Consider the following 17,177-nt stretch of genomic DNA (forward strand, 5'->3'; position numbering starts at 1 on the left):
TAAAAAATGTTACTGCTGCTCTGCATGTGCTGTAGATTGAAGGTGTAAAACCACTGGACTAACTAATGGAGTCTTCATACATCATATCTTGTTAAAGAAGAAGTAACCCACTCTCAAAGGTGATAACAATTAATCAAAACTACAGCATCCGAAGGATGTACTTGTGACAGAATTCTAACTTGTCTTTCTGAGTTGGATGCCAAATTAAGAACTGATTAAAGCTGTTGCCTTCCAGTAATGAAAATAATGGATCTACATTGCTTATTTGAAGACACTGAAAAATATTAAAACTATGCTAAATTCTCTAGCTCTCTAACCCACCAACATAAAAGAAACATTGATGACTAGCCAGGGAACCTTAATTAGGATGCAACTTAAAATCCAGCTGTGCATAAAAGTCTACTTCATAAGATTCCCTCAAAAATTGAGTTTGTCATTCAGTTCTTTCTTGTCTTCATTTGTAACTTTCAAGAAAAGTACACATTGCCACAAATGCCAATGTCTAAAATGGAAAAGTGATGAATATGGGCACTGAGAGATAACACTCACTCCAGCTATGTTTCTAACAGGTGTAGATGGGGTTTATTTGTTTGTTTTACTGTTTCATCATTAACATGTACAGTTGAATTGAAATGCAATTTTAGGCTCTTTTTTATTCAGTGCATGCACAATCAAAGGTATACATTACTGAATTATGAATTAGTTGTGCCTAAACAAATCGGGGGGGGGGGGGGGGGGGGGAAGGGGGGGTAAAGGAGGACGGAATGTAAATACATATGTAAAAATAACCTCCCTACTTGAACTGCCTATTTAAGTTTACACTGGTGTTCCCATGAAAGTGAGGGCTTGAAACCATCAAATAGCTCCACCATTATCCCATCTGTTGTCTCAGGAGTCCTCAGTGCTCCTTCTCTATACCCTCAAGGATGCAGAGTTCATTTATAAGCCATTACCTAAGGAGCAACTACTAATTATAGCAAATCTGCACAGTTACATGATGGGTTTGTGACTTGGTCACAAGCTAAGACCTCCAAACTCATTTCACTTGTGACCTGAGAAAGATTTCAATGTAGACCACTGGAGGTGGCAGCCTGTAGCACGAGGACACCACACCACCAGCCAGGCTCTTAATTATGAGCTCTTATTGCACAGGATGTTGAAAACAGTAAAACAAATCTAGGGTTCTGCCTAAAAATAGGAGGTTTCCTGCTAGGCCAAACTTGCTGTTTACAGAATTTAGTTATTTTATGTTTAATTACTTCACTGTCTATAGATTTATTTACAAGATTATGAGGATGGCAAGTCATAAATATATGACGATTGCTTACTAGTTAGTTTGGATTATACATAAATATGCTGTACAAGCTTAGCAAAAACCTTTTTCCCCAAGCTGAATCAGAATATTCAAACTGTATTTTCAAATGTGTTTCTCTGCCTTATCTAAATTCCAACATGACATATAATAAATAGCTTCTCATTTACTATAATCATAAAAATTTAAACAGCCTTGAAATAGTTGCTACCATATAGGGGGAAAAGATCAAATCTATGTTCCAAATACCCACTTAGAACAGTAAAACTATTTTGACATCAAAGAAACAATACATAAACATGCATTGTTGCAGGAAAGGCTGTTACCTTATTTAAAAAAAAAAAAAACCTTCTACCCAGTATAGTAGTATTAGAGTCAACAATTTGCTGTTTTACACTGCAAAACAAGGACTAACAGCCCTTACATATGATGTAGTGTCAGATTTGCTTTAAAAAAGAAAGTATGTGATTTGACTCTATACAATGATTAAACATCTTTGTGCTCTGCTGAGTAGGGTATTCTCTCCCCTCCCCCCTCCAAAAATGGCATCAAAGCAATCAAAATGGTAATGTTCAGCATGAATGGGGCCCCATCCCCCACTGGCAAACTCCGCAGACTTTTCTCCATGTTAGGAGAAACCAACACCCCTTCCTCACAAAATGGAAGCTTCCACTACCAAACTGAGAGTGCAGACAAATTCTCATTACAATAAACTGGGAGGAAAAGGGTGGCGTGCAGCCATCGCCCGCAGGCACGCATCACACAGGCACTTTGCAACTTTAACCACAACTCCAGCAAAACAAAACAAAACACACACCAAAAAAAAAAAATTCTTTTTTTAAAAAAGGGACAGGGAAAAGCGGGGGATCGGCACACGTGGCCCCTTTCCCCGTCCCCTCGTCCGGAGAGAGGGAGGGAGGGAGGGAGGGAGGGACGGAGGGAGGGGGCGGCTTTGAGCTGGCGGGCGCTGTCCCCAGCCCCGGTGCTGAACGGAGGAGCCGCGCTCGAGGCCGGGGAGTAGTGCAGCCCGTCACCGCCGCGGAGGGCCCGGGGGAGACCCGGAAAGTTCAGCCCTGGGGCGCAGAGTGGGGCTTGGGCCGGCAGATCTCCCGCTGGCTTTTCCAACTGCCTTTCCCGCGCTCGAAGTGCCTGGAGAGAGGCCGAGGGGCGCGGGGAGTTGGGCGAGTGGGATTGCGAGAAGGAATGCGAGCGGCGCTGTCCGCGGTGCTGAGCGCCCGCGCCCCCGCCGCCCCCCGCACCAAAACTTTCCTTCCGGGCTCCTCTCGGGCAGAGCAGCGGCCCGGGGGTCACCCGGCCCAAAAACAGCGATGAGAAACTTTGGGAAGGGCGGGCGGGGGGGGGGGGGGGGGGGGGGCGTGGAGGGGAGGAGGTAGGGGGGAAGGTCCCTGGTTTGTTTTGTTTCCCTCCTCCGTTTTGGTGGTTTTTTTCTCCCCCTCCCCCCGGCAGCTGAAACAGGTTAATCTGATTTTATTCGTATTTTTGGAAAGAGTTGAAAAAAGTGAAAGTGCCTAAGTGAACTCGAATCAAAAGCCAACACGTCAGATCAGACCAAGGCAAGAGAAAGGCAAATGGGGAGGGAAAAGAAGAAGAAGAAAACAAAAAGAAAAGAAATAAAGTGATCAATAAAAATCAGTTTTGTAATTAAACCCAGAAATGGCTCTGAACGGGGCTCCAGCCTCCTCCGTCCCAACTCTTGCTCTGCACATTACACAGAAGTGCACAAAGTAGCCCAAGACAGAATTTTCCATATTCCTAAAACATGTCGACCAACTCAAAATGGACGCCTCTTTTTTTTTTTTAATGTTTTAACTACTGCTTATTTTTTTACTACTAGCACTGAAATAATTCTTCCCCCCAGCAAGACATCAGAGAATCCGACCTCATTATAAAAACATGCATTTTCTGACTCTATGCAAAAGAAAATGGATGTTATATCCCCTGCCGTATTTTTCAGCTAATGCAGACACTTTTCGGATGTTTAGCTAGTGCATCGTAAAAACAAGAAGAAAAACCAAACACAACTGAATCGATCTGTTCCTTACTTGTTTCTCATTAAGAGCTGTTATTCTTGATTGCCTTTCATGGATTTGTTTCTTAAGATCCCCGTTCTGCAAAAACGGCAACAAGACGCATATTAAAGGCAAAGTGCAAAGTAACCCCTGTAATGAATAAACTTGCGAGCTAAAAATTGTTCAAAGGCAAAACCATTCCACCGAAGCCGTACGGAAGCATGCACACAAAACACCCTCCTTAGCAAGAAAGCTCAGTGCAGACTACAAAATGAGATCTCTTACTGATAAAGTTTCTCATCCTGCTGTCCCAGCACAACTGCGCTTATTACGGCAGGGATAAAATACTGAAGAAGAGAAAAAAAAAAGGATCTGCATTTACCTGTGGATCTTGCTTCATCTGTGCAACTAGTTTCTATAAAAAAAAAAAATCACCCCCAAAAAAGGAGGAATTAGAAACTGTTTCAAGTTTAATGGATTTTTTTAAATGTATGTATGTGTGTGGACGGGGGAGGGAGGGGGGTAAGGAACAAAGAGGCAAGTAAACACTGCGAGTCAGTTTCAAGCAAAGCTCATAAATATTCAAGTCTCGTCCTAATCTCTCCAACACGCACGCACACACACACACACACACTCGCTCTCTCTCTCTCACGCTCACGCACACTCACACGAGCACCGACTGCAGCGTTGACTCCGCATCTCCACAACACACACACACACACAAAAAACTCAGCCAAACAATCCGCAAAAGTACTTTGGGGAAGTGCTCGCCATTGCGGCGGGGAGCCGGGGGTCCCCGCCGCGCCCCCCCCCACGCCCCCTCCCCTGGTCGCTGCGGCACGAAGGCTCTCGCCGAACATGCAACACCGGTCCTGCGAGCCCCGATCAGAGGCAGAGCACGGCTGGTTGCCTCAGCATTTCATTCTTTTTACCTGGTGACATTGGATTTCCACTTTTAACGCCTCCTGCAAGCTGTGTAGTTCCATCCCTGCAACTTGCCAGGCACTTTCCTGCCACTTTCAGATCCGAGTGAAGTTTTTTTTTTTTTGTTTGGTTTGGTTTTTGGTTTGGTTTGGCTTTTTTTTTTTTTTCCACTGCCTTTCTTTTCCTTTTCTTTTTCCTTTTTTTTTTTCTTTTTTGGCTTTTTTGTTTTGGTTTTGTTTTTTCTCTCTCGCTTTTTGCAACCGACCCGCCAGCCAGCCAGGCAGCCACCCCTCCCTCGGCAGAAAAATGGAAGAAAATAATTTTTAAAAGTAACCCAAAAAAAAAAAAAAAACCCAGGAAAAATTAATTAAAAAATTTAAAAAAAAAAGGAGTGGCGGCACCAAGAACAACAATACTAAGGAAAAGCGGCAGGACAACCGGCAGACACAAGTACTCGGTGTGCACGGCAAGTTCTTCGTCTCTTTGCTGGGGACACGGACTCATCACTCACTTTCCGCCGAACTGGGGGGGCCCCTCCCCGCGCGCCCCCGCCCGCGCGCCCCCCCGCGTGCCCTCCACCGCCCCCGCCCCGCCCCGCGCTCGCCCCGCCGCCCCTCGCCGGCCCCCGCGGGCCGCTCCAGCAGGGCCGGACCGGGAGCCGGGGCCGGGCAGGGACTATATTTCCTGGTAGAGCGCGCGCGCCGGGATCCGCCGCCCGGGGGGAGAGAGTTGTGACACGGCTTTGGCGCGCGCGCGCGCGCGCGCGGGTGCCCGGATGGAGCGGGGGGCAGGGGGGCTCGCGGCTCCGCGCGTGCGCGGAGCGGCTCCTGCTGCCACCAGCGCCGCCACAACAAAGTGGCGAGAGAGGGGCGGGAAGGGGCGGGGACGAGGGGCGGGGCCAGGGCCGGGGCTCGGGAGACATCCAGGGGTAGGGCTACGAGACAGGGATAGGGATAGGAGATAGAGATGGGGAGAAGGAGAGAGAGAGGGGTAGAGGATAGAGACAGGGATAGGGATAGTTGAGAGGGAGAGGGATAGGAGACAGAGCCAGAGATAGGAATAGGGACAGGAATAGGGCAGGGACAGGGGATACAGAGAGGGATAGGGTATAGGGGTAGAGATAGGGACAGGGATAGGGGATACGGACAGGGATAGGGACAGGGACAAATATAGGGATTTGGATAGGGATGGGGATAGGGATTGGGCCAGTGGGGAGCTGCTACAGGGATAAGGGTAGTGACAGGCAAAGGGACAGGGGGAAAGGACAGAGGAAAGGACGGGAACAGGGACAAGGGATTCGGCTTTCTTTCCTTTCCCTTCCCTGCCCACCCCAAGCATGTTCGCTGGGGACTGCCCTGGGGTGAGGGAGCCCCCCCTCCCTCTGCTCCACGCGCTCCCACTCTATTCGACCCACGTTCTCCTTCTCCAGCCGCTGGATCTCCTCTGTCCTTCCCCGTCCCTGTCCACACGGAGGGAGCAGGCGGGGCAGCCGCACCTCGCCCTGTCCTGCCCCGTCCCGGCGGTACCTCCCCCATCCCGTGAGGGGCCCTGCCCGCCCCAGGGAACCCCCCAGCAACCCGGGCTCGGCTATTCCGAGGATCCCGGGAAGTGTCACCTGCTTTAGGCAGAGATCCAGGTAGTGGAGGGTCACAGGGTATGGGAGAGTCATAGGGCAGCGCATCCGGTTTACGTGGTCTCTCACTCACCCCATCTACCTGCTCCCGGTGTCCTCACACTCCAAAGTGGGATGTCAAACCTGAGACACATAAAAAAGCAAAATGTAACTAGGGGACATAAAGTCTTCTGGCAGATGAGATACTTTCAGGTCTGCAGCTACGGGAGAGCATAAGGGGTTGTAGCAGCTCAAGGGGAAAGGGAAGGGAGGGTGGGACATTTGGACGCAGCACCTGCTCAAATGAACATGCTGCTGAGGGATGGCAGTGCAGACCTTCTGACTTTGTTTAGTTAATAAATAATAGCAGTGATACTTTAAATTGGCCCAGAAGGGTTGGCTCAAGTGGATGCTCCAGTTCAGCCAAGTCAGGTCATGGTTGCAGCTGTCAGTAAGGAATCCAAGTACCACTAGGTCACCTGGCACCACAAATGTGCTCCAGATCAGGTGTGGACAGAAACACATCACCTTCATGTCACTTCTCTTCCATGAATGTGTGATAAGGCTCCAGGTCCTACAGACAGACTCCACCTGATGCAGCATCAAGCCAGCTCTCAACTTTTTAAAAATAGATTCAAATCAGCAGCATGAGTGTATACAAAATCAGTGTTTCACCATGCAGCTGCAGTATTTTCCATGCAGTATTTTCCATGCAGTAATGGGAGCTGTGCAGTTAGATTTACTGTTGTCTTGATGCATGGCCGGAGTAAGGTTGGAAGCCAAAAACAGTCCTCAGAATAATTTTATGGATGACAGTCAAAATTTAGGGCACGTTTTACCAAGCAGTTAGCTGATGGAGTGCTAGGGACCAGAACTTGAGTGTATATACACTCCCACTCCTGCACTGATTGAACAGTGATATTTTATTTAATCTGCACTAAAACACAAAGCTGAAACTCAGCCTAAATCATTAGTCAGTGTTGGGCTTTTTTGGGAGTTCCCCTCCTGGATTTTTTTCCTCCCCTTGAGGAATTTTCCCCATATATGTTGCCAGGGCAACAAATTGCTGGGTACTTGGGGAGGACAAAGGACCTAGCCATTGAGGGTGTGGTCCAACAGGCTACTCTCTTTCACCTTGATGTGTGGGCAGTGAGTGCTCGGTGTTCAGATGGAGAGAGAGGCTGCTGCCATCTCATCAGCACTGGAGACTTCTGCTTTTCGGCTGCCTTCCTTCTACTGGAGAAACCCCAGGATTCCCAAGCCCGCCTTTCCCTGCCCCGCTGGGAGCCGGGCTGCTGCCACTCTACCCCCCTGCTGTTGCTTCCAGTCTTTGCTGCTCTGTAGCCCCACCATGTCCTGCCTGCTGAGTCCTCCCAGGTTTCCCACCGCAGCTCCGGAGTTTGATACATCTCTCCTGCCACCCGGGATTTGTGCTCATCCCTGCCGTTCCAGCCTGCTGTTCCCGAGGGTCTGGCCGAACACCGGGATCGGCTGCCCAGGGGGTTTGTGAAGCCTTTGGTCCACCTCTTCCCAGGATCCCAAGCCGCCATTGCTGCGTGCTCCCCGAGCTCGCTCCGGAGCGCCCCCTGCAGCCGCGGGGGAACCATCGCACCTGCCCTGCTCACCGGGAGCCGCCAGCGCCCCTGCCGGCTGCGAGCGGAACTGCACCCGAGGGGAAAGGGCCTGACAGCCGAGAAGGCTGGGACTGGGTTTGTGATTGTTTATGTTACTGCCATAGTTACTGCTGTTTGTTTGCCTTGTTATACACATATAGATATTTAATAGTAAAGAACTGTTATTCCTATTCCTCATACCTTTGCCTGAAAGCCCCTTAATTTCAAAATTATAATAATTTGGAGGGAAGAGGGTTGCATTTTCTTTTTCATTTCAAGGGAGACTCCTGCCTTCCTTGGCAGACACCTGTCTTTCAAACCAAGACAGATCTTGGTGCCCAATGTGGGGCTCGAGGGCATTAAGAAAAAGGAATAACAGTTCCTGGGTAACTTAATTCTGTGTCCTGGATATAGCAACCTCATTCGGTGGCACCATGTGGGCTAGCTTACCCTGGCTCAGGTGTCACATGTTCGTGGCTATATTTCTCCCCTTTGCATCTCCTTATCTAAACATGTGTCCTCTGACTAAGGCTGCAGTGGCTGTTATCCAGTTAGTGCTATGGGTTGATAAGGTGAGGAATTCATGGGTTTTTAATTTCCTCTTGAATGTGGGCACATGGATAAAAAGCTATCACACACTAAGCATATGTTTTTGGGGTTACATTCACAATGGTACCTTCTGTGACGAAATAACCCCAAGGGAAGTTTTCTCCCAACCCTTCAAGTAGTTCTTTGGGCCTACCCCACCAGTTTTCAAAGGGTTTAGATTTCCCCTAGCTAGTAGCCAAGTGTTGTTGATACTCTATCTGGTGTTGTCGATAGTTCTACTCTATTTAGCACTCAGGGATAAGGTGAAATTGACTTGTATAAGTACCCAGGCACCTGCCCCAGAGTCTAGGGATGCTGCCCCAGAACCTGACATGGCCCCAGACACTAGTGATACGGCCCCAGAGACTAGAGATCCTGTCCCACAGCCTGATACCACCCAACAGCCCGCCTCAGAAATGGACCACCCAAACTGGATGGGGGTACTGGTGAAGGGGATGCAGGAGATGCACCAGGAGATATGCTAAGGGAATACACCTCCCCAGCTAGTGCAAAACCCTCTCCCTGCCCCAAAGAGGGTGAGTCCGATGGTGCAGCAGTGGAACCCATGGATGTTACAACCGTCCAGGTTTCAGCTGAACCACAAGGGCAACCACAGCCAGCAGCAGTCGCCCCTGTGCAAAGGAGGAAGTATAAGACCAAATCAGTACGACCAGTTAATGATGATGGGGAACCAAGGCCCTCACAACCAGCAGGAGAGCCAGAGCCGGAAATCATCACTGAGTCCCTTTTGTACAACAGTCTCCGTAACATGTGAAAAGACATTGTGCGACAGGGGTGCGAGCCTTATACAACCTGGCTGCTTCAGTTTTGGGACCTTATGGGCACAGGTGTGCAACTGGATAGTGGTGAGGCAAGGTATTTGGGTTCCTTGACCCAGGACCTGGGTGTGGACCAGATATTTGTGAGGGAGTGTTCTGGTTTGGCCAAATTTAGAAATATATCCTCTGAGAGAAGGCAGGTCACCACCCCTCCCCCCACCAGGTTCGCGGAAAATAAATTTTCCTCAAAGGAAAGTGAAAAACATAAAAGCTATTTATTTAACAAACACACGGGGAAAGGATAATACTGCTAAATAATAAAATCTCTTGCTGTGGAGAAAAAATCTGGGAAAGTGCTAGAGTCCTCCCTTTGGTCTCCTCGGAGCTGGGGCTTGGCCCAGGGCCAGGCTGTCTGCGCTCGGTGGAAAGTCCTCCCGATGTGTTCTAATATTGAAGCAGTCCACTGGAAAAGGGAGAAAACTCGAAATTCCAGGGAAGGAAAAAAAATTCAACTCTCAGTCTCTCTCCGGAGAAAAAGAAGCTGAGCAACTGGCCAAAAAACTGACTCGGGAAACAGCAAGCCGGGTGCTTCCTCCCTCCCCTGACGCAGCTGGGCAAAAGTTGCTATCTCTGTGTGACCTTGAACAAGCTGCAAACTGCTTTGAAAAAGTTTTGCTCAGTTTTTCCTTCCCCCTCTCAGGCTCGATTTAGATGCATAGAAAGGCACAAAGTTAATTTCTGGGCATAGGGCAGCGATACGGGATACACATCATAAAGTCACCCCAAGACAGGGAGCCAGGGCCCCTTTCTGGGAGTGGCTTTTAACAAGTGTGAGAGAAAGGTTCATTCACAAAGAAAGAATGCAGGAGTACTGTCATAGAATGCAGTGGAAGACACTCAAGGAAGGGATCCAGCAGCTAAGAGAGGTGGCAGTATTAGAGGTACTCTTTTGGAGCAATGGACAGCATGATAATGACCCCAACAAGGTCAAGTGCATAGGACAGATGATGTGGAACCTAGCACCTTCATTGCAACGATTGATGCCAAGATCAACCGAGAAACAGTGGGCTCTTTCGCCAACAGGCTCAGGAATTATGACAGTATGGTCAATGGCCCGCTGAAAGCTCCTGTCTCTGCTGTGGTTAAGGACCTCAAAGAGGAGTTGAAGGAGTTGAGAGAGGAGATGAGGAAGATCACTGTGGCACCAGTGCGAGTCACAGGCCCCCAAGTCAGAGCCCGTCGTCCCCCAGCTAGAGAGAGAGGGTACACCCCACGAGCTGAGCTGTGGTATTTTCTGTGTGACCACGGCGAAGACATGAGAAGATGGGATGGGAAACCCACCTCTGTCCTGGCAGCACGGGTGCGTGAACTCAAAGGGGAAGACACTAACTGCAGGAGTTCTGCTAAAGCGAAAGTAGCCTCAGCTTCCCGTGACCAAGCTGCCAGTTCTTACAGAAGGGAAGATGATATGTCAAATCCCCTTGAAGGCACCTCTACCATGTATGCCCATGGAGGGAATAATAACCAGGGCTAGAGGGGCCCTGCCTCTAGCCAGGAAGAGGCACGGGAGAACCGGACTTTTTGGACAGTGTGGATCCGATGGCCTGGCACATCAGAGCCACAGAAATATGAAGTGTTGGTTGATACTGGTGCGCAGTGTACTCTAATGCCATCGAGATATGTGGGGGCAGAAACTGTTTCTATTGCTGGGGTGACAGGGGGATCACAGCAGTTGACCCTGGTGGAAGCTGAGGTGAGCCTGACTGGGAATGAGTGGAAGAAACATCTCATTGTGACTGGCCCAGAGGCCCCGTGCATTTTGGGCATAGACTTCCTCTGGAACGGCTATTACAAAGACCCAAAAGGACTCAGGTGGGCATTTGGGATTGCTGTTGTGGAGGCAGAGGGCATTAGGCAATTGAACACCCTGCCTGGACTATCAGAGAATCCTTCTGCAGTTGGACTCCTTAAGGTAGAAGAGCAACAAGTGCCAATTGCCACCTCGATAGTGCGCTGCTGGCAGTATCGGACAAATCGGGATGCTGTGATCCCCATCCACAAGATGATCCGTGAGCTGGAGAGCCAAGGGGTGGTCAGCAAGACCCACTCACCCTTCAACAGCCCCATCTAGCCTGTGTGCAAGTCTGACAGGGAATGGAGATTGACTGTGGGCTATTGTGGCTTGAATGAAGTGACTCCACCATTGAGCACTGCTGTGCTGGACATGTTGGAGCTCCAGTACGAGCTGGAGTCCAAAGCAGCAAAGTGGTACGCCACTATTGACATTGCTAACGCTTTTTTCTCCATTCCCCTGGCAGCAGAATGCAGGCCTCAGTTTGCCTTCACCTGGAGGGGTGTGCAGTACACCTGGAACCGACTGCCCCAGGGGTGGAAGCACAGTCCCACCATCTGGCATGGACTGATCCAGACTGCACTGGAAAAGGGTGAGGCTCCAGAACATCTGGAGTACATTGATGACATCATCGTGTGGGGGAACACAGCATTTGAGGTATTTGGGAAAGGAGAAAAGATCATCCAGATTCTCCTGGAGGCCGGCTTTGCCATCAAGAAGAGCAAAGTCAAGGGACCTGCCCGGGAGATCCAGTTCCTCAGGGTAAAGTGGCAAGATGGACAATGTCAGATTCCCACTGAGGTCATCAATAAGATTACCACAATGTCTCCACCGACCAATAAAAAGGAAACACAGGCTTTTCTAGGTGCCATAGGCTTTTGGAGGATGCATATTCCTGAGTATAGCCAGATCGTGAGCCCTCTCTACCTGGTTACCCACAAGAAGAACAATTTCCACTGGGGCCCTGAACAACAACAAGCCTTCGCCCAGATCAAGCAGGAAATCGCTCACGCTGTAGCCCTTGGCCCAGTCAGGACAGGACCAGAAGTGAAGAATGTGCTCTACTCTGCAGCCGGGAACAAGGGTCTGTCCTGGAGCCTTTGGCAGAAGGTGTCTGGGGAGACTCGGGGTCGACCATTGGGATTCTGGAGCCGAAGCTACAGAGGGTCTGAAGCCAACTACACTCCCACAGAGAAAGAAATCTTGGCAGCTTATGAAGGAGTCTAAGCTGCCTCAGAAGTAATTGGCACAGAGGCACAACTCCTCCTGGCACCTCGACTACTGGTGCTGGGTTGGATGTTTAAGGGAAAGGTTCCCTCCACGCATCACGCCACCGACGCTACTTGGAGCAAATGGATAGCCCTCATCACACAGAGCAGCCATATTGGAAACCCAAATCGCCCTGGGATCTTGGAAATAATTACGAACTGTCCAGAAGGTAAGATCTTTGGATTACCTGAAGAAGAAGAAGAGCAAGTGACACGTGCCAAGGAAGCCTCACCATATAATGAGCTACCAGATACTGAAAGACGATATGCCCTCTTCACTGACGGTTCCTGCCGAATTGTAGGCGCTAGCTGGAAATGGAAAGCTGCTGTATGGAGTCCCACATGTCAAGTTGCACAAGCTACCGAGGGAGAGGGTGGATCGAACAACTTGCTGAACTTAAAGCCGTCCAATTAGCCCTGGACATTGCTGAAAGAGAGAAGTGGCCAAAGCTCTACCTCTACACTGATTCATGGATGGTAGCCAATGCTCTGTGGGGTTGGCTGGAAAGGTGGAAGAAGGCCAACTGGCAGCATAGAGGAAAACCAGTCTGGGCTGCTGAGGAGTGGAAAGGCATTGCCACGGAGGTAAGGAAGCTGTCTGTGAAAGTCCGTCACGTAGATGCTCATGTTCCCAAGAGTCGGGCTAATGAAGAACATCATAACAACAAACAGGTAGATCAGGCTGCAAAAATAGAGGTGTCCCAGATAGACTTGGATTGGCAACATAAAGGAGAGTTGTTCTTAGCTCGATGGGCCCATGATGCCTCAGGCCATCAGGGCAGACATGCCACATATAAGTGGGCACGAGACCGAGGGGTGGATCTAACCGTGGACAGTATCTCCCAGGTTATCCATGACTGTGAGATATGCGCTGCGATCAAGCAGGCCAAGCGAATGAAGCCCCTGTGGTATGGTGGGCGATGGTCCAAATACAAGTATGGGGAGGCCTGGCAGATTGATTACATCACGCTACCTCAAACACACCAAGGCAAGCGCTACGTGCTCACAATGGTAGAAGCCACCACTGGCTGGTTGGAGACCTACCCTGTGCCTCACGCTACTGCCCGGAACACCATCCTGGGCCTTGAAAAGCAAATCCATTGGAGGTATGGTACCCCCGAGACAATTGAGTCTGACAATGGGACTCACTTCAAGAACAGCCTTATACATACCTGGGCAAGAGAACATGACATTGTATGGGTGTACACATCCCTTACTATGCACCAGCAGCTGGGAAGGTTGAGCAGTGTAATGGATTGTTTAAAACCACCTTGAAGGCACTGGGTGGGGGGACTTTCCAAAACTGGGAGGTGCATTTAGCAAAAGCCACCTGGTTAGTTAACACCTGAGGCTCCACCAACCAAGCAGGCCCTGCCCAATCTGAACCCCTACAAACAACAGATGGGGATAAGTTTCCAGTGGTACACATGAGAGGTATGCTTGGAAAAACTGTTTAGGTTAATTCTGCCTTGAACAAAGACAAACCCATCCGTGGGGTTGTCTTTGCTCAGGGACCAGGTTGCACCTGGTGGGTGATGCAAAGGGATGGAGAGACCCAATGCATACCTCAAGGGGACCTTGTTTTAGGGTGAACAACCCATGGCTCTGTACTCGTATCAGTATCTGCATGTATATATGTATATAATTTGGGTGATGCACATATGTATATGGTTAAAAAGGTTAAGTTTGATGTAACATGTTAGTATAGGAAAAATTTGAGGTGGATAATGTTGGGCTTTTTGGGAGTTCCCCTCCTGGTTTTTTTTCCCCCTCTTGAGGAATTTTCCCCATATATGTTGCCAGGGCGACAAATTGCTGGGTACTTGGGGAGGACAAAGGACCTAGCCATTGAGGGTGTGGTCCAACAGGCTACTCTCTTTCACCTTGATGTGTGGGCAGTGAGTGCTCGGTGTTCAGATGGAGAGAGAGGCTGCTGCCATCTCATCAGCACTGGAGACTTCTGCTTTTCGGCTGCCTTCCTTCTACTGGAGAAACCCCGGGATTCCCAAGCCCGCCTTTCCCTGCCCCACTGGGAGCCGGGCTGCTGCCACTCTACCCCCCTGCTGTTGCTTCCAGTCTTTGCTGCTCTGTAGCCCCACCATGTCCTGCCTGCTGAGTCCTCCCAGGTTTCCCACTGCAGCTCCGGAGTTTGATACATCTCTCCTGCCACCCGGGATTTGTGCTCATCCCTGCCGTTCCAGCCTGCTGTTCCCGAGGGTCTGGCCGAACACCGGGATCGGCTGCCCAGGGGGTTTGTGAAGCCTTTGGTCCACCTCTTCCCAGGATCCCAAGCCGCCATTGCTGCGTGCTCCCCGAGCTCGCTCCGGAGCGCCCCCTGCAGCCGCGGGGGAACCATTGCACCCGCCCTGCTCACCGGGAGCCGCCAGCGCCCCTGCCGGCTGCGAGCGGAACTGCACCCGAGGGGAAAGGGCCTGACAGCCGAGAAGGCTGGGACTGGGTTTGTGGTTCTGTTTGCTGTTACTGCCATAGTTATTGCTGTTTGTTTGCCTTGTTATACACATATATACATACACATAATAGTAAAGAACTGTTATTCCTATTCCTCATACCTTTGCCTGAAAACCCCTTAATTTCAAAATTATAATAATTTGGAGGGAAGAGGGTTGCATTTTCTTTTTCATTTCAAGGGAGACTCCTGCCTTCCTTGGCAGACACCTGTCTTTCAAACCAAGACACTGCTGTGCTGCAGTTGTGCTTGGATGCCAATTTTAATAACCAAGTTCATCTCAAAACTATTTAAAGACACCAATATATACCAAAACCAACTTACATCAACTGTTGAGGTCTCCTCCCCCGCTGTGTAGCCCTGGGAGAGGGGCCCTGAGGGGACAGACACGGGGTTTCCCTGCCCCTGCTCAGCCTCGTTCCCATTGGTTGGTTTGTGTTCCCCTGCGCGGGCAGAAGGACCCTTGGTCTGGTGACTGTAACAGTTCCTCGGCAGAGCCCCGGCCATGCGGCTGGAGAAATAAGTATCTCTGAAACATCTACCACGAACCTGTCCATATATACTTCGCTTTCCACGGGACTCCTGGTTTGATATATGTATGTTGCAGTATCCCCACTGCAACAATCAACTATGCTCTAATTAAAACTGGTTTGAGATATAATGTGTTGTGAGTCCAAAACAATGTATCCACGTTCCATTAAACTTCTCAGACATATTCTGTTCAAGCATAGGACTTCTTACACTAAGATAATTTGAAGATTCATGGTGATATAGCCTGCCAAAATTAAGGGTAAAATCTAAACTGAAATTTTCTATTAACCTTACAATGAAATAAATTATTTTAGAAGAGCCTTATTTGCATTAGTAAGATTTGTTAAATGTAATGGGCTACACTTATAGCATTTGTTTGTGCTGGCACACAGCTTGAACAAGTGAAAGCAGGAAGTTTCACTCTTTCTCTCAAGATAATATCTAGGCCAGTTTGTTTTCCATAGTGTACTTGATGTCTGGATTTAAAATATCAAAGGGATTTTTAATTCTCAAACAATAAAATGGCTTAACTGATTGGAGACTTTTAAAATCTAAACTCTACTCACATTTGTAGACAAATCAGTCAATCCTGCAGATACTGATAAGTATGAAAATCTTTCAATGTCAAAACAATGTTATTTCTCGTGTTCTGTACAAAGGTATTTTGTAGTGTTAGACACAACAAAAGCAGGGCTTTGCCAAGTAATTTTGTCAATTGTGAAGGTTACCTTTGTAACCTCTGGTTATAGCAGAGCAAAGCTTCTGTGAGTTCAGCCATCAACTAAAAGTGATTCTAGTAAAGTATCATTTCTTTATGTGTTAGTGGTTAATTCATTGACATTATGCTAGTTGATTTGTTTTAATGCATATTCCATTGGTAGAGCAAAGAACCTTTTTCTTTCCATTATTAAGTAGTCACTTGCTGACCAGAAAAAAACTAGTGATTCCTGTGAGCCTGACTTCCTGCAAAGATGTGTACGGGTTCATGAAGTTGACAATTTGACTTTAACTGCAAGGGGTGAGGTTTATCATGTCATCCTCCCCACAGCACTGAGATGTCAACAGGAAAAGTTTAGAAACTTGTTCAACCTTCCCACCATTAAAAATTGGTGTATACATCTTCAATGCTACTATGATGGGCCACACATTTTAATATAAATATAAATTATTAATTATAACCCATAATTAGTTGCATTGCTTTTCATTTATTGATGCTGCTAATATTGTTTTCTAGGGAAGTTGTGTAAAATACATTAATCTGACAAATACATGCAGTCACCTATGAAAATGTTAACAGCTTTATGCAATTTACTTGAGGATTATGATCGCAAAAATCATCCTGCTTGCAAAAGCTCAGTGGACTTCCCTTCAACCTATTCCTCTGCATAAGAAACAGCTGCAGTTTAGCTGAGAAATGCAAAGTGAATTGTGGGGTGAGTAGTATGCCTGGCAGTGTTGCAGGTGGGTTTGTTTAAGCATAGAAATTTATGGTCGGTGCTAAACACAAAAAGGTAATTTTGAATGAAGTGTCATATGTCATGTGATTAAACACATTTTTCATTGTCTCCTGAAAAGATTATCCTTGCTCTTAGAAGTTGTGGGACTCCAGGACTCCTCCAGAAGAAACTGCACCTCTCCTTTCTTCTGGAGTGGTGGAGATACCATTCAGAGCCTGGAAAGGGACTTTTACAAACAAAACTACTCTGCATTGCTGGAGAAAAGGTGTATGTGTTCTACAGCAAAATATAAACATAGCTTCTCAATTGCCAGAAGATATTTTTGTTTCTGTATGACATTGGATGAGAACCAAGAGGCCAATTTTACAAGCACTTCCACTCATGAAAAGTTTAATGGATGTGTATCACTTTCACAGTCTTTGATAATAATGTTACTTATGTGCACAAACATTTCTAAATCAGAACCTTTATCTGCTAAAAGTTATTGCAGAAATGTTATTACCGCTGGCCTGGGCCCTAGGGTATATCACTGTGTCCCGCAGCCATAGGGAGGAGGAGGAGAGAAGATCCAGCAGGCAGGAATTGTGCAACAAGATTGATTAATTATTTTACCAACTCTTTTTTAGACTTTTTTCTTCATAGTCTAATTGGACAAAGGATCAGTCACCCCTTGGGGTGATTGGCTAAAATCCTAAAACATCCATTGTCAAAATATTTTTCTACTATACCATAAACAAGACTTTT

General features: G+C 48.1%; 1 protein-coding gene across 5 annotated transcripts in view; it reads right to left on the reverse strand.

Moving 5' to 3' along the window:
- The window catches only part of PHF21B (PHD finger protein 21B), a 182,994-nt gene extending 178,572 nt beyond the window's left edge, over window positions 1-4,422 (reverse strand). For 4 of the 5 annotated variants that reach the window (XM_048300437.1, XM_048300436.1, XM_048300435.1 and 1 more), the window contains exons 1-3: window positions 4,275-4,422; window positions 3,725-3,757; window positions 3,376-3,441 (exon numbers count right to left, since the gene is read on the reverse strand). In XM_048300437.1, the coding sequence (XP_048156394.1) occupies window positions 3,376-3,441; window positions 3,725-3,757; window positions 4,275-4,328 (153 nt within the window). In that variant the 5' untranslated portion in view covers window positions 4,329-4,422. The remainder of the gene's footprint in view (window positions 1-3,375; window positions 3,442-3,724; window positions 3,758-4,274) is intronic. The other variant, XM_048300438.1, reaches the window with a different exon arrangement.
- Window positions 4,423-17,177: the final 12,755 nt, after the last annotated feature.

Source organism: Corvus hawaiiensis, chromosome 4 (genome assembly GCF_020740725.1).
Source record: "Corvus hawaiiensis isolate bCorHaw1 chromosome 4, bCorHaw1.pri.cur, whole genome shotgun sequence".
NCBI classification, from domain to species: domain Eukaryota; kingdom Metazoa; phylum Chordata; class Aves; order Passeriformes; family Corvidae; genus Corvus; species Corvus hawaiiensis.